We start from the raw sequence: 26,938 nt of genomic DNA, 5'->3' as shown, positions 1-26,938 counted from the left end.
ACCACGGAGGCCCCATACATCGAAGTAGATGAGAAAGCGGTGGAGTGCTCATTCCGCTCCTTAGAGTTTGTTAATGCCACATTCGTGGCAGAAGGAAGAAGAATCCCTAAACCCCAACTTTCCAAGTATACCATAATGGAGATCATGCAGACTTTGGGAAGAGGCGCCAGGACCGGGAGAGGTTTTAGGAAATATTTGAAAGGAAGGATTAATCCTGTCATTCCTGTTTCAAAACTCGATCAATTTGGGCTCAGTTTTCATCCCAGTTATCAAGAAAAGAGGAAGCAAGTCCAGAAGAACCGAGACATAATGATAGCCAGGTTAACTGGAAATGAACTTCAATGGAAGCCTAAGACATTCCCGTCTCTATACCATACATTCAAGTCAGGTGGTTATGTGTTCGAGACCACCTCATCCGATCTAGAAGCGGCTCTGGAAGATATGAACATTAATGTCGTGACCACAGAAGATGTTGACAATGAAGATAGATTTGGGATATGCCTTCTGCCACCTGGGTTCGTGCCTAACAGCTGGTCAGTGGAAGAATTACATGTGGTTTACAAGAATCTTTCAGAGTAATATTCGAACTATCCCTATATGCCTATACTCGGGGCAATAGGTGATCTTTTGTAAGGGTGAATAAACATTTTGTTTAATTTCAATAAAAGATGCATTTTTTCTCTTTCCATGGCAAACAAATTTTCTGAATTCATTGTTTATCTTCTTTATTTCAGTACTTCATTTCCATTTTCTTTCAAATTTAATTCTTGACTGTTCCGTGTGGGATATTTTCCTCTCACACATACACGTTTCTCTCTTCCTTCAGGTCCCTAGATGACGGTAATGTAGTCACTGATGAGTGTGATCTGGAAGTAGATTTTGAATCGGTCACTTGTCTTGGGGAATTTGATGAATGCGACAATGAAGAGGAGTGTAACATACCTATCGAATTGTCGAGAATGGTAGAAAGAGATGAAAAGCAAATGCTACCACATGAGGAGGCGATCAAAATCTTGAATCTGGGCACTGAAGATGACAAAAAGGAGGTTAAAATCGGCACAACTCTCTCGGCTGAAGCAAGAAAAAACCTGATAGTCTTACTTCAGGTGTACAAAGATGTGTTCGCCTGGTCGTACCAAGACATGCCGGGACTAGACACATATACGGTAGTTTATAAACTACCAATTAAGCCAGAGTGCAAACCCGTGCAACAGAAACTGAGAAGGATGCGACCTGAGATGCTCCTTAAAATTAAAGAAGAAGTCAAGAAGCAATTTGATGCCGGTTTCCTTCAAGTAACTAAGTATCCGAAGTGGGTGGCCAACATAGTGCCAGTTCTGAAGAAAGACGGGAAGGTTCGCATGTGCGTCGATTACCGGAACCTTAACAAGGCAAGCCCTAAAGATAACTTTCCTCTTCTTTACATTGGCATGTTGGTAGACAATACAGCCGGGAACGTTTTCTTTTCATTCATGGATGGTTTTCGGGATATAACCAGATCAAGATATATCCTGAAGACATGGAGAAAACCACGATCGTCACAATGTGGGGAACTTTCTGCTACAAGGTGATGCCCTTCGGACTGAAGAATCCTAGGGCAATATATCAGAGAGCTATTGTGACCCTATTCTACGATATGATACACAAAGAAATTGAGGTTTTTATCGACGACATGATTATCTAGGCATAAACCGAGAATGAACATGTCGAGAACTTGAGAAAGCTCTTCCAGAGGTTGAAGAAATTCCAGCTGTGATTGAACCCTAGCAACTGTACCTTTGGAGTGACATCTGGAAAGCTATTAGGCTTTGTGGTCAGCAGAAAAGACATCGAAGTTGATCCCGATAAAGTCAAGGCTATCCAAAATCTGCCTCCCCCACGAACACAGAAGGAGGTTCGAGGTTTTCTAGGTAGATTGAATTACATAGCACGATTCATATCTCAGTTAACCGACAAGTGTGATCCAATATTCGTCTTTCCGAAAGAACAACTCTGGAGCTTGGTATGAAAACTGCCAGATTGCATTCGAGAAAGTAAAGGAGTATTTGTCTCACACTCCTATCATGACGTCCCCTATCCCGGGAAAATCTATTTTCTTGTATCTCTCTATATTTTAGAACTCTATGGGGTGTATCCTGGGTTAACATGACAAATCTAAAAGAAAGGAAAGAGCCATCTACTATCTTAGCAAGAAGTTCACCGATTGCGAGGTTAGATATCCTCCTATCGAGAAGGTTTATTGTGCTCTAGTATGGGCTACAAAAAGACTCCGCTAATATATGTTGTATCATACTACTTGGCTGATTTCCAAGTTAGATCCTTTAAAGTACATGATGGGTGTACCTGCTCTATCTGGAAGGTTAGCCCGATGGCAAATGCTCTTGTCTGAATTTGACATCGAGTACGTGAGTAAGAAAGCAATCAAAGGAAGTGGCATATCGGAGTTCTTGGCAAGTAGAACCGATGAGAATTACGAGCCATTGGACTTTGATTTCCCAGACGAGGACCTGATGGCTATCACCTCAGAAGAGGCAAGTACTTCTACCGACAGTTCCTGGAGAATGCATTTCGATGGTGCATCAAATGCATTAGGACATGACATCGGGGCAATCCTAATCTCTTCGGAAGGGAATCACTACCTATTTACCAGCAGACTAAATTTCGATTGCACCAACAACATGGCAGAGTACGAAGCTTGTGTCTTGGGAATCCGAGCTGCACTAGGGTAAAACATAAAGACCTTGCGGATATACGGAGATTCAACATTAGTAATCTATCAGCTCTACGGAGAATGGGAAACCAAGGATACAAAGCTGATGGAATATTGGAAGCTAATACTGGATCTGCTCAGAGAATTCGATGAAGTCACCTTCCACTACGTGCCAAGAGAAGAAAATCAAATGGCTGACGCTTTAGCTACCTTGGCAGCCGTATTCAAGGCTAGCGGGGAGTCTAAAATGATGCCAATTGTAATACAGTCGTATGAGTACCCGACTCATTGCTACCAAATTGAAGAAGTGAAAGACACTAAGCCTTGGTACCACGACATTCTACAGTATATCAAGCATTGAAATTATCCAGAGGAAGCCACCAAAACTGATAAAAGAACCATTAGAAGGATAGTAGCTGGATACGTCCTTGACAGGGAGGTCTTATACAAGAACAACCATAATCAAGTTCTGTTAAGGTGAGTCGATGCTGAAGAGGCAAAAATGATAGTGGAAGAAGTACATGACGGAGTTTGTGGAACCTATGAAAATGGACATATGATGTCAAGACAAATAATGAGATGCAGATACTTTTGGTCCACACTAGAAAGTGACTGCATCAACTATGCAAGAAGATGTCATAAGTTTCAAATTTACGGAGATAAAATCAATGTTCTACCTCATCCTTTCCATGTAATGACGTCACCATGACCTTTCTCTGTGTGGGGCATGGATGTTATCGGGCAAATCCATCCAAAGGCTTCAAACGGTCACCGTTTTATTCTCGTAGCAATTGATTATTTCACCAAATGGGTAGAAACTGCATCATTTGCCAGTGTCACTCAATATACTATTTGCAAGTTTCTGAAAAAAGAGACCATATGTCGGTATGGTCTACCTGAAATGATCATTATCGATAATGCTACAAACTTGAACAACAAGATGATAAATGCTTCTTGTGAACAATTCAACATAAAGCATCACAATTCTATTGCTTACAGACCAAAGATGAATAGAGCAGTAGAAGCATCAAACAAAAACATTAAGAACATAGTGGAGAAAACAACTAAAACTTACAAAGACTGGCATGAAAAGTTGCCTTTTGCTTTGTTCGCTTACCGAATTTCGGTACAAACCTCGACTGGGGCAATTCCATTTTCACAGCTTATGGAATGGAAGCAGTGCTGCCCATTGAAGTAGAGATTTCGTCACTCCGGGTCTTAACAGAAGTCAAATTGGATGATTCAAAGTGGGTGCAATCCAGATATGATCAACCGAACTTGATAGATGAAAAGAGACTAAAAGCCATTCATCATGGTCAAATCTATCAGAAACGAATGATCCGAGCACATGATAAAAAAGTGCACCCGAGAATATTCCGTGAAGGAGATCTGGTGCTAAAGAGAATTTGGCCAGTCCAGAAAGACTTCTGAGGAAAATGGATGCCAAATTGGGAAAGACCTTATGTCGTGAAAAAGGCCTTTTTCAGAGGAGCCCTTGTCCTGGCTGAAATGGAAGGACCTGAACTGCCACATCCCATCAATTTGGATGTAGTTAAGAAATATTTCGCTTAGGATGAAAACCTGAAAGGGTGTCCTAAGTCGAAGAAAGAAAAAGAAAAAGAACAAAAAAAAAAAGAAAAAATGTTTAGGGTGAAAACCCAAAAGGGTGCCCTAAATTAAAAAAAAAAGAAAAGAAAAAAAACAAAGAACAAAAGAAAAAAGAGAAAAGAAAAATAAGGTGGGTTCAAGATGAAAACCCGCAAAGGACGTCTTGCAACTAAGGATGGGTCCAAGCTGAAAACCCGTAAGGACGATTTGGATATCAGTTCAAGAAATCCAAACAGTGGAAACGTCCTGGCATCTGAATCTTTTACAAACTCAACGAGTCGGAGAAAAGTTGCACTCTCCAGAGCGTTCTCGCATTTTCGAAGATCCCTTGGCAAAGGCTGCATTCAAGGTCACCTAACGACTATTCAGCTCAGAAGTGCCCACATTGTCGAGATCTAAGACATTCATACACACTTCATCATGTATTCATTTTTCAAAATGTTTTTCATGTATTATTTGTTCTTTTTTCCCTTATGAATAAAGATAATCTTTTCTCTAAATCAGTTCCTTTTGAGCATCTTGGATTGAACTTAAACCTAATGATTTATTTACTTATGCAAAAGATAATTGTTTATTACTGTACAAAGATTCATTGAAAAGTACAGGTACCCGAAAGCCGATCAAGGCTCAGACACATACTTGAGATGGTCGAGAAATCATTTCCCAAATCAAGAAAAAAAGAACATCATATTTACACATTTGAAGAATTCAAGATCGGGAATCAGAACTTCCAGATTCCAAAATCAAGAGTCAACACGACAGGCAACCGGATATCAAGATTTCTCTTCAGAGCCCATAATAACATATGTTGCATATGCATTTTAGGCATACCTACGAGCATTGCATCCATAACATCGCATATATACATATCTTTGCAGGTTTTATCTAGAACCAATTTCAACTTCGCAGCGAAGGATATTGGACTCAAAACGACACAATTTGCTCGAGAGAATAGATTTCAACTTCACGACGAAGTATATCTGACTCGAAGCCAAACTTTACAACGAATGGGTCATCCACGTTTTCAACTTCACAACGAAGGGAATCGTGTCCACCCGCAACATACAATACTTGGATTTCAACTTCACGACGAAGGATATTCAAGTCAAGGCTCAACTTCACGACGAAGGGGCCATCCGCGATTTCAATTCCACGACAGAGGATATCGTACCCACACATCCACGATTTCAACTCCACGATAGAGGATATCATTCCATTTGAGGCTCAACTTCACGAAAAAGGGGCTTCCCAGTTTCAGAACCAATTTCAACTTCACAGCGAAGGATATTGGACTCAAGATAGCACAAGCTCAACTTCACGGCAAAGGGGTGACTGATTGTCAACAAACAACTTTTTTCAGTTTCATTTAGAGTCAATTTCAACTTCACAACGAAAGATATTAGACTCGAGACAGCGCAAACTCAACTTCACAGCGAAGGGGCGGCTGGCTGTCAACAAATAATTTCCCAGTTCCAGAACCAATTTCAACTTCACAACTTACTCGGATTTCTACTTCACGACGAAAGATATCTAATTATCATGCTCAAGTTCACGATGAAGGGGCCACTCACGGTTTTAACTTCACGACGAAGGGAATCGTGCACATAAGCAGCATCCATCTCTAGATTGGACTTCAACTTCACGACGAAGGATATCAAACTCAAAGAAGGAGTGTCTGTCAACAAACTTTTCCAATTTCAGAGTCAATTTCAAATTCACAACGAAGGATATTGGCCTCGAAACAACGTGACTTACATTGGATTTCAACTTCACGACGAATGATATCCAATTCCAAGGCTCAACTTCACGACGAAGGGGCCATATATGATTACAACTTCATAAATAGATTGACCCAACTTCACGATGAAGGAGTCATCTGTGACATAGAAACACCAATGTCTTCAGGATAAGTTTTCACCTTCACGACGAAGTATCTTGAGCCAGAAAACGATTCGAGTTCGATTTCAACTTTACGACGAAGGATTTCGTACTCAGAATTTCCAGTTTCGACTCAACCTCACGACGAGTGAGTCATTTCGTGATTTTACAAACCAATTTCAACATCAAATTTTCAGCTCTACAACGAAGGATATTCGATGGAAGTGGACCCCTATATGGATGGTGTTAAAATTGGATACATTCAGGTTAAACAAAAAGTGTGTCTTTTAATCTTTGTCTTATCCCCGTTACACGACTATGGGCAAAGAGGGGCAGCTGTAGACACACTTTTTGTTACCGAAATAAATATATATATATATATATATTTATATATTTATATATTATATATTATATATTATATATATATCATATATCATATATATTATATAAATATTATTTTATTAAACTAACACGTTTTACATTTTTGTATCAGGCTCAAATTACATTACAAGTGGCTCAGCAGATGGAGTAAGTGGCCCAACTACACACAACCCTCATCAGATGGGTTTTTCCAGAAACCCTAAGTATGTCACAAGCCTTCCCCCGCCGACGACCCTTGTGCCTCATGCCTCCCTCGGTCACCATTTTTGACGCAACAATCCCACCATTCTCGGCCTCCAACCGACGTGCATGTATGGGACACCAACAAATAACAAAGTTAAAATTTTAATAGGACTCAAACACTTAAATCTTAGGCTATAAATATGCTTGTAATCAAACTCATGGTACACATTCGGATATACAAAATAGCAGCAAAATACACAGAAAAAGAAGTGAACCAAATCGTCTTGTACCAACTTCGAAGTTGAATAAAAAAGGTAAAAATACTTTACCTCGTTCGTTACTGTCGATCTCGCATGTGTGTTGTGATTTTTTTCTTTTGCATGTTGTCTCTCTCAGATTTAAAACACTAAAAGCCGATGACCGGAGTGGGGGTGTATGAAAATTTCTTTTTAGATCTACACCCCTACGAGGCGTTTCTTTCTAAACCGAGGTGATTTTTGAAACAAGGGTAAAACGGGCTTTCGAATAATGGAAAAGTTTTGGTTTTTTCCACCGATGATCGGCGGCTGGCGAGGCGGCGCATGGTGGGAGTTCTTCATACCTCAAGAACAGGTGAGAGCATTTTTTTAGAGTGAGGCATTTTTGTGCTTTACGAAGTGATAAATGAAGAACAAATTTTTTTAGCATTTATAGTTGGTCCACGTCCGACCCAACAACCCGCACGCGACCCGTTTTGCACCCTAAGATCCGTACGTTTTCAGAAATTAAAGGGGTAATCCCATTATTGGTCTCTCTTCGCTTCATTCCCTCTATTTTAACCCCAAAATCATTTTTTAAACCCCATTTCCTTTTAATTTTGCCACCTAACTTACTTTTTAATTCAACTTAACCCCTATATTATTATTTTTATTATTTTATATTATTTACTTTATTGTATGTATATATATATATATATATATATATATATATATATATATATATATATATATATATATATATATATATATATATATATATTTATTATATACCTATTATTGATATATATATATACCTAATTATTTTTGTTCGGTTATTTATTTATTTAATTATTATATCTTATAATTTTATGTATATATATGTATATATATTTCTATTTATTTTTTATCATTATTATATCATATTATTTTTATTTTCTAGTTTTTACCTTTATATATATACATTGTTTTTTTATATCTATACTATTTATTTATTTATTTGTTTTCCTTTGCTTTTATATTTTTTTATTATTAATATTACTCTTATTATATTTGTCTATATTTTACTTATTTCATTTTTTTTCTTTTGTCCCTATTTATTTTTATTTTATTTATTTTGTTTACTTATTTTGTTCTTTTTTCTATTTTATTTATGTTTCTTTACTTTCATTTTGCTTAATTTTTCTACTTCTTTATCTTCATTTTTATATTTTTTTAGCTTTACTCATTTATTTTATAGTCTTTGTTTCATTCATTTTTATTTTTCTCGATTTCATTATTTTTTTCATCTAACGTGTTTCTTTTTTTAAGGACGATTTCAAATCAATCAAAGGTAAGTTTTGGATCATTATTTTACCTTTTAATTTTAAATTACAATTTTCTTAATTTAAGACAACTGAAATTGCGTAGTACCGAAAGGACAGTTCAAGAATGCTAACCCTTCCTTGATTGTAACCGACTCCCGAATCCGACACATCATTGGAAAGACGCAGATCAGGTAAGGAATAGGGTATCCAATCAACCCATTTGTTTTAAAATAAATGATCGGTGGGGACTCCAATTCGTTTAATCCTAGTCGAAGCTCAAATTCGGAACCCAACCAAAAGACAATTCCGACACTACTGATCAGGGTGGTGTTCATTTAGTTAAGTGGGATAATGTGTTTAACCCGATCCATGCGGGTGGCCTTGGCTTTTGGGATATCACCACTTTAAACGATGCTTTCCTTATGAAGGTAGCGTTCCATTTTCTTGTTCATAGGGATGCGATTTGGGTTCATTTTATCCGAGCTAAATATAAATATGAAGAAGAGGTATCGTTATCGCTTCGAAGTACCAATTGTTCTCGGTTTTAGAAGGGCTTAAATGTCATTTGGAATAGCGTTCGATCTAATCTGATTTGGACGGTAGGTTCTGAAATGATGATTGGCTTCTTGTGTGATACTTGGGTTAAAGATATTAGACCACTATTGGATTATGTGAAGTACGAGATGGTGGCTAATATTGAATATAATTCTGTCGCTTCCATGGCTAGTCGTACGGGGGAATAACAGTGGCACTGATGTAGAGGGATCCGAGACAGATGATGCTGAACTGTCAGATTACACCTTGATGGCGTTGAGATACCATGAGTTGGCAGATCAGCGCAAAGGCGGGAATTGATTGTGATATGTTCCTCATTGGGACCGTTTTAAGTGTGCTTTAGTCTTTTGGCCATAACTTTGGCTATGGGTGTCAGAATCGCGCATAAGACCCCAATCCGGAAAGCTCTTTTCGACGCGTACGCTGTCCACATGGCCTTTTTTTTTACCTCAAATTCTGCCGTTTTCCCATCCGAATCACTAGATTTATATATTTTTTACTATTTATGGTAATATTTCGATTGTCAATTAGGAAGTCATTTTAAATCCGATTTCGGCCGGATTTTTTGCAGATTGCTTATTTTATTTTGAATTTCAATTTAGAGTAATTTTCGGGATTTTTCTATTTTTGGTAAAATTCATATAACAAGATTTTTGACTATAACAGTCTGGCTTGTGGACTGATTTTGGAGAGTTTTGATTTTATAATATTTTATTAAACTATAGAGACTTTTTTTCTAATTTTTGGACGAATTTTCTCTTGTGAATCATCTGTTGGAACTAGCCTACAGGATAATCGTTATTATGTCTGGCGTCATACACTTATTTAGCCATCTTATTCCATACGATATGCTACTCCAGATTACTACTATAAAGTCCCCGGACTCTCGGATTACAACAGATATGATTAGTTGGACGTGTACTCATGATCGATCCTTTACTGTTAGATCGGCGTATTTGGCTCGTTCTGGGTTTGCTTCGAATGAGTCTAAGCCAATTTGGTTGAAGGTGCACAGGTTTCACAGTCTCCCAGGGTAAAAGCATTTCTATGGCTGTTATGCCATAACAAATTGATGACTAATGTTGAGCGATATAAGTGTCGGTTCACGTCGGATAGAAGCTAGTCGGTTTGCGATGCCATTGTCGAAGACGCATAACACATTTTTAAGCATTGTCCAGTGGTAATGCAAGTTTGGTCGAGCCTGGTTCGTCCTTCACGGTTGAGTCAGTTTCTAAGTATGGATATTCAGGATGGGTTAACCTCAATTTAAATTGTTTCACTATAGGAAAATAGGTTTTTAGCAGCTTTAATTTTTTACATACCGTGGTATTTAAAGGGAAAACGCCACAAAAGTGCAATATAGTGGCATTTACAAGAAAGCGTCGCAATATTCTTGTACCTTTAGTGGGGTTTTATAAATAAACACCACTATAGACTGTTATTGGATGACATTTCTTAAAAAGCACCGCTATATACATATACTTTAGTGGCGTTTGGATCACAAACTCCGCAATTGATAAGTACTTTAGTGGTATTTTTTAAATAAACGGCAGAATTGTTCAATCATTTATCTCATCGCCCATTTCTGAATCCCTAAGTTTCTACCGCGAGGCTCCCAACTTTTTGCTCTGAAAATCTCTCATTTGTCATCGCCCGCAACTTCACTATCCAAAGAAGCGAAATCAATGCCCGACCATGGAAGAACAGTTCTTGCTCGACGATCCAAATCAGTTGCTCGACTCAGATTCTGAGTTCGCTCATCATTTAGGTTTAGTCTTTGTTGTTTTCTCTTCATTTATATCAGTTAAAAATTAGAAGCGTTTAATATGTATAATTGTATATGACTGAGTTCTTTTTATTTATTCTTCCATTCGATATATGGATTTTCTGAATTATTTGTCTTTGATGTGGCGTTTTACCTTTCCATATTCCGATTGTTTCACTTACAAATTTCAGGATGGTGAAGAAGATAATTTTGCAATTGTGTTCGCGGCTATATGGGTAAACATGGAGACTGCACAGTTCTTCAAACGCGACTTTGAGGAAAATGGCTCAATGGAGAGAGTGACTCTTTTCCTAAACCTGGTATAATTCAATTTGATATACAAAGGCTACATTCTACGAGTTTTTTGATCTACAAGTTTGATTTACGAGTTTTTTGGATCTACAGTTCTTCAAACCTGGTATATTATTCTTATGATATGACATTTTGATCTGGGTTTTTTTTTTGTTTTTTTTATGTTATAGTTGTAATTGAGCAGAAATTCCTAGTTTTTCTTCAAATATTAACGAACATCAACTTATGATTGTAAATTAAAACAATTAGGTACCATGTTTGCAACTAAAGTTGTTTGAAGATAGCTTGGGAGAAACTTCTTTCTTTTCTAAACTTGAAGGATATTTCTTTTTTTTTGGATAATTGTTTGATTTTATTACCCAAATAGCTAGCAGTGAGCTGCTACAAAAAACAATCAATGTTTGGATTTACAAAGATCATCATAAAAGGAAAAAGCAAATGAAGATACAATTAAATAATACCCCATTGGTTACAAAGGGAAACATTAGTAGTGTGTAAGTGATTAATATGCCTTCCCCTTAGTTTGAATCCAACAATTTCCTTGATCGAACTGAACATAGGTTCGACAGTTGATGCTTGAGATTGAAAAATCCTCTTGTTTCTTTCTTTCCAGATTATGTAGATCAAGGCATTCGAGGAGAGTTTCATGATTGAAGTGAGGAAGGAAGAACCCTTCCAATTAGCAATAGCCCAAGTGTAGAGTGCATCCTATGAATGATGTCTAAACCGAAGGCCACTACAGGAGAAAATTGCAGACCATAGTGCAGTAGCGACTTGGCACTCGAGGAATAAATGGTTTCTTGTTTCCATTCCAGCACCACAGAAAGTGCAGTGGTAGTCAATGTCGATCCCCATTCGGTGGAGCCTCTCTTTTATGAGAAGACGGTCAAGGAAAGCCATCCAAGATATAAGGCTATGTTTAGGAATTAGGAGAGGAAACCAAAGAATAGATTGCCAGTGAACTTTCGGGTTCTTCACCCTAATTTCATTCCAAATATCACCAATTTTCTTGGAGACAGAAGGCAGAATATAGGATGCTTCAGTCCTTAGCTTCAAAATATGTTTTAAGCTCCAGCTCATGTTTGACTTGACTGCAATAGACCAAAAATTGTTAGTTTTGAAAATATAGCTCTTAAGCCATGCAACCCATAATGATCCTTCACCAGCAAGAATGTTCTTAATATGGCTCATCATGCAAGCTTTGTTCCAGGTTTTTAAATCCTTAAGACCAAGGCCTCCCTCAGATTTGGGATAGCAGATTTTCCGCCAACTTACTCTGACTCCAGCAGCAGGTTTATCAGCCCCTTTCCAAAAGAATCTAGAACACAATTGTTCGATCTTTTTTATGACAGAAAAAGGTAAGGAGATTTGCCTGCACCAATAGTTAGTAATGATATATAAAATAGCTCTAATGAGCTCTAATCTGCCAGCATAACTTATAGTCTTACCAGACCATTGATGTAGTCGATCTTTAATGATGTCAATGAGGGCAGAACAATCTTTATCTGTAATTTTCCTGGTAATCAGAGGAATGCCCAGATATCTTATAGGTAAGCTACCAAGTTTGAACCCAGTAATCATTTTCAAATCATTAAGAGTGGAATTAGAAACACCAGCACTAAAGAGTTCACATTTAGGAGCATTTAATTTAAGGCCAGAAATTTCATAAAAAGTATCAGAACAGAAGTGACTCCGATGATAGAGTCTACTGTTCCTTTGCAGAAAATAAGGAGATCATCAACAAATGAGAGGTGAGTAAGACCTATGCGCTTGCATTTGGGGTGATAACTAAAAATACCTTTAGACGCAGCCAAGTTCAAGAGCTTGGAAAGAACATTCATGTAAATGACAAAAAGAAAAGGGGATAAAGGATCCCCTTGCCTGACACCTCTTGCTCCTCTAAAATAACCAATCAAACTCCCATTTAAAGAAACAAAAAAGCTTACAGTCGAGTAGCAAGATTCAATCCAAGAAATAAAAATGGGAGGGAGGTCCAAAGCCTTTAAAACAGCAGATAAAAAATCCCAGTTAAGAGAATCAAAGGCTTTATGGAGATCAATTTTCATTGAACAACGAGGAGATATATTTTTCCTATTGTAACCTCTCACTATTTCCTGGGAAAGAAGGGTGTTATCAACAATGGATATGCCCTTCACGAAGGCAATCTGGTTAAGGGTGATAAGGTGAGGGATTAAATTGGAAAGTCTGTTAGCAAAGATTTTGGTAATTGCTTTGTAAACCACTGAGCATCATGAAATTGGTCTAAAGTCTTTGACCTTACTAGGATTAGGGATCTTAGGAATCAAAGAAATAGTTGTGGCATTGAAAGCAGGAAGAATGTAGGATTCCTGAAAAAATTGTAAAACTGCAGCAGTGGTATCATTCACCAATAATAGCCCAAGACTTTTTAAAGAAAAGAGGAGAGTAAACATCTGGGTCGGGGGCTTTGTCATTTCCTTGACTAAAGAAACCATCTTTAATTTCTTTCTTAGTAATGTCTTTGCTAAGATTTGCAACCAGATCAGCAGGCAGAGAAGAATGAAGGAGATCTCTTAGCAAATTATGATCAATATGCTTGATATTTGGATCAGTAGAGCCAAGGAGATTAGAGAAAAAGTTGATCATCTCAAAGGACATAGCATCAAAAGATTCTAATATATTGCCATGATCATCAATCAACAGTCTAATAGTGTCTCTTTTATTTTTAAGGGCAATAGCGGAATGGAAGAATTTAGAACATTTGTCCCCTTCTTTGAGCCACTGAACCTTGGATTTTTGCTTTAGGAACATAGTTTTAGCATCCTCAAGAAGCTTAAGATCTTTATGTAATGGAATTTCCAAATCATAACAGGCTTCACCCTTGAGGGTTTTAAGCTGCTGCTGTTCTAATTCAGCTTTTTTAAGATTAACCCAAGAAGAGAGATCGCTGAAGAAGGAATTATTAACGGCTCTAAGGTGGGGTTTAAGGCGCTTAAGCTTGGAAAAAAGAATCTACATAGGGTTGCCCTTAACAGGGATAAGCCAAGATTGTTCGACCAGAGTCAGAAAATTAGGGTGAAGAGTCCAGCAATTGAAAAACTTAAAAGGTTTAGGGCGATTGGCTTGTACCTCTTTGTGAGTCCATAGAAGAGCAAGACAGTGGTCAAAAATTCCAGGAGCAATGAGCTCAACATGGGAAGAGTGAAAAGAACTGATCCAATTATGATTGGTAAGAACCCTATCAAGTTTTCTAGCTAGAAAAGAAATTTGTTGTTTATTGCTCCAAGTATAAGTTGGACCAAAATAGGGGTGATCAAAAAGATCAAGATCCGAGAGAATATCCTGAAAATATCTTATATCAGAGAGAGATGAAGGACCTAAAAGATCAAAGTCAGAAGATTCATTAGAGTTCAGGATGATGTTGAAATCACCACCAATGATCCAAGGGAAGTGGCCTAAATTTCTATCTAAGTCCCTTTGGTGTTGCCAAGGGAGTCTTCTTTCCCTACCGTCATTGCTACCATACACTGCTGTAAGGATAAAAGGGAAACCAGAATGCAAACCTTTAATGGTAATACTTTGCTTGGAAGCATGATAGAGAGTGAAATCTATACCCTTTCTCCATAAAATCCATATTCGACCATTATGAGAAAAGTCATAATTGGTAAAGGCATTCCAATTTGCAAAATTGTTTTGAAGAATAGATAAGGATTTAACAACTTTAACTCTGGTTTCGAGCAGACAAAGAACATCGACTTTATTAGAATTAGCTCTTCTTTGCTGAAGAAGAAGAATTAAGGGTAGCTCCACTACCTTCTATCTCAACTTTTTTAGCTTTGATTAACTTGTCTTTCTTTTTCAGCTTTAATTCATTAACTAGGTTTGCAACGCCTAAAGAAACAGTCCTAATATTTTTAAGGGTAGCTCCACTACCTTCTATCTCAACTTTTTTAGCTTTGATTAACTTGTCTTTCTTTTTCAGCTTTAATTCATTAACTAGGTTTGCAACGCCTAAGGAAGCAGTCCTAATTTTTCTTTGCTGACTTTCAGGAATTTTTGCAGGGTCTTCCTCAACACTAAGAATGTCAAATTTGTTTTTTGATTCTGGTAGTGTTAATTTAGATTTATTTTTTACAGGTCTGCCCCTACCACGAATTGGATTAGAAAGCTGAGGACTTAAATTCTCAGAAGAATCATCAGTAGATTTATTGGGGTCCATTTCTTTTCCTACGTTATGGTCACTGATAGCAACTTCATAATTTTTAGGAAGGTCAACTGAACCTTCAGCTAAAATAACAGTTGGCTCGGACATAGAGTCAACTGGAGCATTTTCAACTGGGATAGGAATAGATTGTTCAGTTTCTTGCAAGAGTTCTATGCCTCCCACGACTGGTTCATGCTGAAGAGAAGGATTTATGACTTCTTTCTTTTTCCAAATTTGATGTTTAACAGGAGATTTTTTTGAGAAGTACAGTTCTTATCACTGTGACCAAAGACACAACATTTTTTACAGCTAATAGGGAGCCAAGGGACATCGACCACTACTGAGATGGATTTACCATCCTTGAGAACCACATTAACAGATTTGGGGATAGCATCGTTAACCCCAATCCCAATACAAACTTTAGCGTATTCTAAGTGTGATTTAGTAGCAGTGACAGAGTCCATGGAGAGGGGGGAGCCTAAGGAACTAGCTATGTAGCTCAAACCGGTTCTAGAGAAAAGTTCAAGGGGAACATTGAAAAGGTTAACCCAGACTGGAATGCGAGATAAATCGAAATGTAATCTATTCCAGTTGGGTTCCCATTTTCTTAAAATCAGGGGCTTATTGAGGATATGCCAGGGACCCGATTCAAGAACCCAATCCCTAATTGCTTCAGAATCAAAGGAAAAAACGTAATGGTTATTACCTGCGAAACTTACCTGAGCCTTACTGCCCCCGAGAGCCCTCTTCCAGAGATTGTTGACGATACGTTGCATAGATGCAAGATTTGGGGCAGCACCGAGACATTGGCCAACAATTGAGAGCTTCCATTCATCGATTCCAGCATCTAGGACCTCAGGAGGAGGGTGAACGGAGATCATACCTTCGCTAACCCTAGGCGGATGGTATTCCAAATTAAGACCCTCCGAGCAGCCAAAAAGCTTTCTCCAATCCATTGGAGGTCACTGAAGGGAGGAGTCGTCCTTTAGAACGGTCCGGGAGGAACGGAAAATAAGTTGCACCGAGAGAGAAGGACTTGAACGCCGGAGACACGATCGAAGATTTCAGGGTTCGTTTGCCTTGCTAACGTGCACCCAGAGGGAAGGATATTTCGGATAGGTCATCAGTTGCTAATATTTCTAAAGCTCTAAAAAATATTCATGTTGAACAAGAAATTTGTTACTTGGCTAGCCTGTTGTGCATATTGTTATCAATGCCTCACATCTATTTTTGTGTTAAATGGTCAATATATCTGGTAGCATTATTTGAAACATGTATATGTTATTATTATAATGCATTCTCTGGTGCTTTGCAACAAAGATAGATTGATCAGCCAACTTCTGTGTTTATTTTTGTTTATATTGGGAGTGGGGTGCCGAGGTGTTTTCATAATGAATCATCTTGGAATGTTAAATTGAGGAAAGAGGATGATTCTTAAAGATTGAGTATGGAATTTCAAAACTACTAGCAAACTGTAATGTTTTTTTTAGATTCTGTTAGTATGCATTTATAATCCCAATAAGTACTGTCTGCTATATGTGTATTTAACTGGATTAATTGACATCCTTGACAGTGGTGGGAGAAAAGTGACTGGAATGGATACAAAGAGCTAGTTACTTTTACTTGCATTTTTATTGCTTTATTCTATGATCTGATTGTGAAAACTAATTTTTTTGGAATGGTTTATTATTGTTAAAATGACTTTAAAATCTTTTGGGCATGGGTTTGGGTTACTTTTAATAGAGGTTATGTTTCATAGGTGTTGAGAAGTCAAGAAGAAACCCTGAAGGAGATTCATGGTAGGAAACTTGGCAATAATTGTTTCATCAAGATGAATGGAGGTCTTTGTTTCCCCGTCATTCACCTGATCTAGGAACTCATATAGTGACAAATAGGATCTTTCCAGTTTACCAGACTTGCAAGTTTTCATTAATGCAACCATTACTACTTGTTTAAACCTGCAGCAATTTACACATATATTGTTGGATAAGAGTTGGATGGATTTATCAAAGGAAGTAATAATTATCCAAAAATATTCTAAAAATACGAAATGGATAAGAGTTGGATAGATTTATAGTCAGGGCCACATTCGAGTCTACTCAGTGCGGCAGACCTCAAGAACTTTGCAGTGGTAGGTTCCTTAAATGCACATGCATCTGTAGCTTCACAATCGGGTACCCTGCCGTTTATGGTAGGAGAATCAGAGCATGATGGCAGGAGCCTGGCCTCAGCAGTGGACTCCTCCCTTTCTCGTAATGACTTTAAGATCAGTGTTTTGAGGAAATTCATTACTTGCACAGCATGAATCAATGCTGTCAAAGGATCAGCCATCTGCAAACCGATAAGAGACTCTGGTTTAGTTATGTTTGGTGGGACAAAAAGAAATCATGACAGACAAGTAGACAAACCTGAGTCATGTTGGGTGCGAAAACCATTGCGATGTTGCATGCATTCATTTTGTTGTGTCGTTCGTGTTGAACATCTGCCATCAAGTTGATAGCCCAGTCAAGCAGAGCAGCTTCTGTTGGAGGAATTAATTTCGTAAGTTCAATGCAGTCTTCTTCGGTGTTGCAGTGCATCACCTGCTCCGGAGTGAGGGAATCAAGAACCCCATTTGGAAGTTCTCTAAGCCATGCCTATACAAACATTTCAAGTTCAAGTAGAGTAATCAATTGAGAAATACTGGCAATGCTCTCATGCACCAGAAACAAGACTAGGTAACATATAGATGTATACCTTTATCAAACCGGCCAAACAATGCACGTCGACTCCGAGTGGTACTACACCTCTGTTTAACTTGTTCCGGACATATGCTTCTTGGCTATTCTCGGCATTAATTCGGAATATACCTTCGGCCTTCAATCAATGGAATCAAGCTCATTCAAAACCTTAAGCAATTAAGACACTATTTAGACATTAACCCAGTATAGACTTGGACTTACCTTAAGGCCTCCTTGGGCATACAAACGCCTCTGCATCATAAAAAGAATCGTCGGCACACTGTTCCCTCTGTCATCATAAGAACACTGCACTGACTTGGCTGAAACTCCAAAAAAACTTGCACTGGACGGTGGAAAAAGGAAAAAAAAAGCACGTCTTGTATGTTTAACATAATGAAAAGAAATATCAAATACAGATACAAAATTACAATTTATGACATAAATTCATGTCATTCAGGCAAACAGAGAAGAGCTGATCTTCAGTACATAGCAAAAGATCAGTTTGATTTTTTATGCGTGTAAAATACTTCTGGTTTGTCCATCCGTTGGAGTATGAAAAGTTAAACAATCAAAAGCCAGAATCCACAGTTGAAGCATCATTTTAATCAAGTTGGCTAACAATGTAGCAAGCAGACTACAAAAAGAAAAATAACCAAATGGTTGAAATCACCATCCTTAAATTTCCATCTTAATCAAAGCCTTTAACTTTTCTGGAAAAGAGTAAAAACTTTTATTGCAAAAACATTAACAACTTCCTTATCCAACATATCAGATGTAGTTGGCGTGCGTCTTTCTTGCATTGTACAGAAACGCACACAAACCATAACAAACAAGATAAGGATACAACTACGTCCAACATAATTTTCACACCTACAAAAACTGTTGAAATTAAAGAAAATTTAATATTTCTTCTGCAAATTAACATCACACGTATTTAAAGCAATATAATTGTATATTTCCCACCAAATTAAACAGGGAAAAAGGTTTTTTTTTCTTCTTAAAAAGATAACATCTAATCAACGAATTAGAATATTCAACTTTGCTTAAAAAAATCTAAAATTTTGCAATGAAGGAATAAAATTTCAGAACCAAACCTAGCACTGGGAACCCTTCTGGGAACATCAGGCTGTAGATCAGTAGGCAAGCCAAGGAAACCGTTAAAGCGGTCGAAAGTGACGTGAGACACGTGTTTGACTTCGGTTGGCAGTCTGATATCCATGGAAGACACGTCACGAGTGTCCACGCTACACGTCACCAGAGACTTCCTTAACAACGCCGCCAAAACATCAAGGAGTTGCTTATTGTCTTTCGACGTCGGATTACTGTTTCGCCCGTCACCGTTCCCGAATGTGGCCGCCGTTGAAATGGGGTCCATATAAAACCCATCTCCTTCCTCTTCTTCTTCTTCAGCATCTTCCATCTCTTTCTCTTCTTCTTATTCTTCATTGGATTCGACAACGTTGTCGGTTTTGTTTTTGTTGAAGAATGGAGTTGAGGAGCACGGTTGAACTTTAACTCTTTGATTCCGACGAGTCCACAAGATTTGGACCGAAACAAACCAGCTACTTTATGTCTCTTTCCCAGATTTTACAAGCACGCACTCACTCTATGTGTTGTTTAATTGAAAGGGGAAAGACATGGGAGAAGAAAGGAACATATAAGAAGAAATGAAAAGGGGGAAGTTAAGGAGGGTATGAAATTGAAGAAGTTGAGAAGACAATGAAAGTTTATTTTAATTGAAACCAGCCATTTTATGTTTCTCTTTCCCAGATTTTACAAGCACGCACTCACTCTTTGTGTTGTTTAATTGTTTTTTTTAATGCTGATATCTAATTTTGTTTGGATCTTTATGTCTCGAACCGATTCGAAGACAGAGAAAGATTATTTTATTGTTTTTTCTTTTCTTTTCTTTTCTTAATTCTTAAAGGGACAGAAATAACAGTGACTTAGAAAATGAGGAAATTGGATGTAAATAAGGATGTTGCGTGGGATGTTTTAGTGATCCATAGTCACATGGACACGTGCCGATTGTCGCTTTATTGTCCCCAATGGTTTGGTGGCTGGTTTCTTCTTTTTAACCTATATTAAATTCAAGCTGTCATTGCAAAAACACGACAATGAAAAGCATCGCCAACACATTACTATAAACCGGAAAGAGGAATAGTCTAGTAATATATGGTCCCATGAATTTCATATGCACCATTTATAATGTACTCGAAATCTTTTCACATGACAATACTTTAATGATTTGGTAATAAAATTCTTATATAATATGACATGAGAGTTTAAGTTCAATTTATAACATCTCTTTCCCTTGCTCATAGAAAAAGAAGAATAAATATATTGGTTGCTTCTAATGTGATATTATAGTAGAATATGATTTTTTTAAGTGTAGATAAAACTCAAGCACATCATATGAACAATAGTACTTGATTTCGAATTTTTTAAAGAGAATAAATTATTTTTTATTAATATAATCATACTTTAGGTTCAATCGATTTTTATTCTTAGATGAGAAAAAAAAAGCAAAACTTAAATTCCCAAACTAGGTTAACGCTTGATTATAGATCTATCAATTTTTCTCAAATATTATTTTGTTTCTACGCACATAAAACTCGTAACAAATCAAATGATATTCCTAAAGTCTATTTAATCCAATGCCTTATTAAATCAAACAATTGGACACTTATATTAGATAGGTAATTATATTAATATGCAACTTCACCAAATTAGAAAATTGTTAACAAATTTACACTTAGGACACCAAATTAGAAAGTTGTGTCGAGGTTATCATTCTTTCGGTTTCTTAAGAGAATTTTATCATTTTATACTTAGAATATTTTAGTCATTTTAGCTTTCAAGGTACTTCCATCATTTCTGGCACATAGGGTTTTCATCCATTTAATCCTCAATTTTAATCATTTAAACTTGTTGGGGGTAATTTCATAATTTTTCTCATGTAAGGGTATTTTGGTAAAGTTATCCCTCTTAAAGACATATTTCGTGCATTTAGGCCCCTTTTTAGGATTATTCCTTCATTATGCATCCATGCCACTTTTTTTAATCAAATTAAGGGTCAAACTATGCTAATTAAGTATTTGGTATCGGTACTCAATCCTTAGGATGTCAACATTTTTTGATAACATTAATATCAAATTGACATACTAGAATCCAATCTATAAATTATATCGATGTTCAAAGTGTACTACCTTAATTCAAAACACCCATGAAAATTTCTTATTCAGTTCTCACCATTCTTTTACTTCCCTTTCATACTAAAGGGCTCTTCAACGGCTTTCACTAATAATACAATCACAAGAGGGAAATTCAAAACAATCACACGTTGAAATGTAGACTTCAAAATTGAACCGCTAGCACTGACTGGATAATAATAATAAAATTAAACAATAAAGAAATATTCGTGTCGTGGTATGAAACCACTACTTTAGAAATGATTTTGCCTCAATAAGTGTAACCACTGCAGTAGGCGTACGTCCCCCAAGGTTAACACGATAGCTCCGAATAATTGTATACTTCGAAGATCAGAGTGGACAATGGTAGAATTGCTCTTCTTACCAAAAAGAAAGGAACTTTGAGTGGATTTGAAAAATAGAGAAATGTGTTTTTTTTATGATTTGAAAATTCTAGAAGCCTCTATTTATAGGCTTTAACTCAAGGAAAAAACGTTAAAAGAAAATCAGTAATAAACACTGATTTATTTTCAAAAAATTAACAATTGATTAAGTGTTATAATTATTTTGGTGTAGCTGGCTAAAGCTGGCCTCAAAGTTGTCCAAGTTCATTCATAAAATAGTTGTTATGACAGTTTTTATATCAGCAAGTCAAACGACTGAAATTAATTAATTGTTGAACTTATATTTTGATATAATAAATATTTGTAAACTAATTTTGGACTTAATCAAATATTTCAAAAATAATTCAATATCCAAAACAACTTGAAAAATATGTGTTTTAAATTGTTATATATATATATATATATATGAAATATTTTTGAGTTAATTAAAATATGTTTAAAGTGTTTAAATCTTTTAAAAATATTAAAAATACTATTTAGTCACTATTTGACATAGTTCATGATACTGTTCATACACGTGTATTGTTCACAGTTATACTATTTAAATTGTTATATAAATATATATATGAAATATTTTGAGTTAATTAAAATATGTTTAAAGTGTTTAAAACGTGTTTAAATCTTTTAAAAATATTAAAAATACTATTTAGTTACTATTTGGCGTAGTTCATGACACTGTTCATACACGTGTATTGTTCACAGTTTCAAAACTTCTGATAAAAGTTTCGAACCTTTGATCCCTAAAATTGTTTTAAAGGCCCGATTTTCTTTAATGGTCATATTTTTAAGTAAGAGTTTCGAAACTTTCAAAAAATAGTGTGTTTAGAAGTTTTGATACTTTCACAATAGTTTCGAAACTTTCATCAAAGTTTCAAAAAATTCCCCAAAGTTTGAAACTGCATGTGACCTTAATTACTTGTTTTTAATGCTTCAAACGGCTATAACTCATCTCCAACGGTTATAAACAACTAGCATCTCAATCTACACAATAAAAACACTCCAATGACATTTGAAGAAGGTTACTACACTTGTCCAAGCTTAAAGATTAAGAGAAAAGAGTCTTTCATTCTTGTTTTTTCATTTTCTCTTGTATATAGTGTATTGAGCCTTATTGAATATCTTTGTATTCATTATTTGTAAGATTAAATATTTTTAAACACCTACCTAGTGAGGTATTCTTGTTTACCCAAAGCAAACCTTGTTAAAGGGGAGTGGTTCTAGTTTAGCCTTAGAAAAACTAGAGTGGTTCTATCTTAGCCAATGAAAAGATAAAGTTGTAAGGTTCTATTTTGAGCATGAATTATTACATGTTGTTTGTTATCTCATGTATGTTGAAAATGTGTTATGATGAACATGTTTAAAGTTACATGTTTTTTTTATCAATCTTTAGTTTATCATAATGTTTTTGGTCAAGTTATGTTTTTTATGTTTTAAATGATTATTTTAAAATACTTTGACCATAATTTGTGCTTTTATTGAAAACTATTTTCAAAGCTGGTGATATCCTTAATTTATTTAATATTTTTTTAACATTTAGAACCACTTTAAGCTTATGATATCTAGCTTGATAATGTTTCAAAATATCTTTCAATTGATATCATTTTAAATGTTGTATATGTAAGAAAATTTTAAATATTTTTCTTAACTTGCATGTGCCTTCTTTTACATCCTCCATACCTACAATTGATATCATATTTTTTTAATTATCAATTTATATCAATTTTATTTACATATTAGTATCCCTTGAGTTTTATCTTTAAAAGTTTTCTAGGGATGTCTAAGTAAGGGGGAGTTATAGAAAATGATTGTAATAGATTTGCATGAATGCAAATCAAAATCATGCAAAATGTGATTTATGAAATATATTTTTTATTGCATGATTATATAGTAATTATTTTGAATGTTCATCAATTGATTTTAAATGTTTGAATCTTGATATTTTGATGAATTTCATTCTTTTACTTTTTGCATATTTGCATATATATGCTTAGCTTTTACATCTTTAATATGCAAATGCAAATTGTTAAATGTTTATGCATATGATCTCATTAACAATTGATATCTATATTAAATGCATGCCATTGTGTAGTGCTTTATGCATATGAGATTCAATATGTCATTTTTAAATTATTGCATAAAGAGTAACAAGTCTTGGATTTATTGAATTTCATGTGTTACTAACATGTTTTCTTATCTGATTGAAATTCAATATTTTTCTTAAGTGCCTACGTGTTTTTATGCCAAAACTTTTCATTGAATGTCTTATTAAGGGGAGCTTTATTTTCAAACGATTTTGTGTTTAAATTTTTATTCTCTTTTTACCTTACTCTCAATTGTTATTTTGAGCCAATAATATTTAAATTAGTTTTGATATAACAAGAAGAGGGGAGAAGTAAGTGAAAAATTAAATTTCTCAAAGAAAAAGGAGGAGTTTAATTTTTTTTAATAAATTCTCTTTTTCAAAATATATTTTTCTAAAGGGGAACTTTTTTCAAAAACAATTTTTCTAAGAAGTTTTGTTATATAAAAAAGGAGGATATTGTTTAACTTATATTTTGAGATAATAAATATTTGTAAAATTGATTTTAGACTTAATCAAATATTTCAAAAATAATTCAAAATCCAAAAACTTGAAAAATATGTGTTTTAAATTGTTTTCTATATATGAAATATTTTTGAGTTAATTAAAATATGTTTAAAGTGTTTAAATTGTGTTTAAAGCTTTTAAAATATGAAAAACACTATTCAGGCACTATTTGACACAATTCATACATAGGTACTATTCATAGTTTCCAAACTTCTGATAAAGTTTCGAAACTTTGACCCCTTAAACTATTCCAAAGGCCCGATTTCTTTAACTGTCATATTTTTAAGAGTTTTGAAACTTTCATTAAAGTTTCAAAACTTTCAAAACAGTGTGTTTAGAAGTTTTGATACTTTTTGGTAAACATAAATGATTTTGATATAACATAATATATATATTTATATATATTGATTTTTATGAAATTAATTTTAAGTCCCTAAAATTTGTCAAATATTTAAAATGAGTCTTTTAAGTTTAAATTATGTCAAAAATATCATTCAATTACTTTAAAACAATTTTCAAATTCATATCTTTCTCAAAATATCAGAAAATATTTTTTTAAACAAGCTTTGATCAGAAGTTTCGAAATTTCCAAAGGAGTTTTGAGACTTTCCAAAATAGAAGCATTTGGGGATTCAAAGCTTCACAAGAGTTTTGAAACTTTTAAAGAAGTTTCGAAAGCTTCCTTGAAGTTTTGATACTTTGTGGTTCAACGATCATTTTTTTATTTACTCTTTCAAAAAGTTTTGAAACTTTATCAGTTGTTTCAAAACTTTGTGTGTAGGTAGCCTTAAATGCTTGAATTTAATGCTTCAAATAGCTCCAAACTCCCTCCAACAACCAAAAACAACTAGAAATCAATGAGGGCATATAAAAAGGGTATTTAAACAACCAAGTAAATACATTAAAGCTATTTCAACAATTAAAGAACAATTTGAGCCAAATTTGTATTACATTGTGTCTTTCTTACATAGAATACTATTACATTCATTGTATTTTTCATTCTAGTGTTCTTGGGTATGTGTGAGACCTTTAATTTGTAAACATTTTATCTTTGTGAGGATATTCAAAGTCTAGTCATTTGTAATTACTTATTGGGAAGGGTTGAACACTTAAGACTTTGGGGTATAAGACTTAGTGTTGTGTAAGGTTACACCTTATCAAAAAGGTTAGAACAAATTAGTGAATTTGTTGAAATCCTTAGTTAGGAAGCTAATGTAGTGGATGTAGGATTTATTAAAGAAGTTGAATCACTATAAATCCCTTGTGTCAATTTCTTGCATCTTGTAAAAGCTTCCAACAATTTTTTAAATTGCTAATTTATCCCCCTCTTGGCCACTTTCCCTGATCGTTTGACTCAACAATTGGTATCATAGCTAGACCCATGGTGCATTTATATGATATTGTTTACATGAAGGTTACCCATTTAGTAATTTTTGTTATAACCTTCATTTTTAAGTTCGCTTACCAACTCTTCGATAAAATCACTGGGCCAAATTTTTTCTATCTTTTACCAATGTTTTGTCACCTAAAATGGCTCCCAAAACTTCTAACAAATGCCCTAGAGTCAACCAATCATCTACATTATCCAATTCATTCGAGTCATCTTTTTTAATCCGACGATGATCATCGTGATAAACCCATTCAACCGAAACATAAATTCAATAAAGATTTCCTCTTTTCAACCGATTATAACTTTAGTTTTCTTCAACTCTTTACTACTTAGGAGTGACTCGACCTTATGCGCATTCCAAATCTCATCTATTTGAATTTAGTGCGAGCCTTCTTTTACAATTTGGTTCTTCTTCATGAAGAATCTAATCCAAATATTCATCCTCAATGCCATACTTAAAAGGTCATTGCTATCCAATCTTATCTAATGGGAAACATAATAGATCTTACCGTATAATCCATAACCACTGACCTAGGAATTCCTTGTGACGGTTTTTTTCAATGAGAATGCTTCTGTTGCCATAGGTCCTCTTAAAAGTAATAATCCCACTCTTCTAGATTTTGAAGAGAGTCTATTGCACCTCCTTGTCACATGGTTTCTTCGACCTTTAGATGGAAAAACCACTCGTATGAGAGATTTAGACTATTGGTGATTTTTTCATTTTCGATCTCAAACCCATCCTCACCTAGCTCATATTATCTTTACCGAGCTTGTCAATACCATCTCCAAGGGTCTTGGGGTCTAGAGGCTCCTACCTTACGCTTGTGTGCTTAGTTACACCTTCACCAAGCGTTGGTTTAATCTTTCCTATGACACCGTTGTTCCTCTCTCGAGTACCATTGACCTTACCTTGGCTCACAAAACCAGGTATGACTTTATCGATGGTGAATGGGTTCGTATTCGTCTAGATGAAGCCGAAGAATCTCCCAAAGTTTATACCATACATGGGATTATTGATCGTCCTCTCGTCACTTTGGAGTCACTTTAAGACTACATGGACGGTCGATTCGATGATTTCTTTCACCACTTTGATTCCATGGATGCTCATCTTGACACTTTGGAGGCTCGTTTTCCATATCCTTGTCCTCCTCCCGGTCCTTCTCATGCTGATGATGATGACAAGGATTGATTCTATTTTCATTTTGCATATCATGAGGATCACTGGATGTTTTTCGATATTATTACATCTGGATTTTTTAGGATTTCATATTTGGAATGAGTTTAGGTATTTTGATTATGTATGATTATGCTTTTCTTATGACATTATTATGAATATTTCTATTGGATATTTTGGCTATTCATGATGGATATATTTTGGCCTATCATATGTTGGTTTATTCTTATTACGGCTTATTATGCTCTAATCATCTCTTCTATTTTTAGTTAAATGATTTTGATCTAATAAAAAGGGGAGAAAAGTATCAAAAACAACACTTTTGATTCAAATTTTTTGTTTTTGATATAAATTTTG

At 35.3% G+C, this 26,938-nt stretch overlaps 1 protein-coding gene and 1 pseudogene across 1 annotated transcript; both read right to left on the bottom strand.

Moving 5' to 3' along the window:
- Nucleotides 1-11,640: 11,640 nt before the first annotated feature.
- LOC120183093 lies at nucleotides 11,641-16,071 on the bottom strand. The gene is made up of 8 exons (XM_039187870.1): nucleotides 15,384-16,071; nucleotides 14,725-15,300; nucleotides 14,041-14,441; nucleotides 13,363-13,923; nucleotides 13,209-13,280; nucleotides 12,731-13,097; nucleotides 12,381-12,448; nucleotides 11,641-12,270 (listed from the first exon to the last, which is right to left on the bottom strand). The coding sequence occupies exons 1-8, from the start codon at nucleotides 16,069-16,071 to the stop codon at nucleotides 11,641-11,643; spliced, it is 3,363 nt and encodes a 1,120-aa protein (XP_039043801.1).
- Nucleotides 16,072-17,125: 1,054 nt separating this feature from the next.
- LOC120183092 overlaps nucleotides 17,126-26,938 on the bottom strand; it is a 68,834-nt pseudogene continuing 59,021 nt past the window's right edge.

The sequence above is a fragment of the Hibiscus syriacus genome, unplaced genomic scaffold (genome assembly GCF_006381635.1).
Source record: "Hibiscus syriacus cultivar Baekdansim isolate YM2019G1 unplaced genomic scaffold, ASM638163v2 tig00112738_pilon, whole genome shotgun sequence".
Taxonomy (NCBI): domain Eukaryota; kingdom Viridiplantae; phylum Streptophyta; class Magnoliopsida; order Malvales; family Malvaceae; genus Hibiscus; species Hibiscus syriacus.
This window is presented reverse-complemented; position numbering and strand designations above follow the sequence as displayed.

Bases quoted from the DNA above. Each gene is read 5' to 3' on its own strand.
- LOC120183093 (XM_039187870.1), bottom strand. From the start codon at position 16,071: ATGGATTGGAGAAAGCTTTTTGGCTGCTCGGAGGGTCTTAATTTGGAA. The intron at 15,301-15,383 runs GTACTTCTCAAA...AGCATGAACCAG, and splicing joins TGGTCACAGTGATAAGAACT to TCGTGGGAGGCATAGAACTC. The intron at 13,281-13,362 runs GTTTACTCTCCT...CAATTTTTTCAG, and splicing joins ACAAAGCCCCCGACCCAGAT to GAATCCTACATTCTTCCTGC.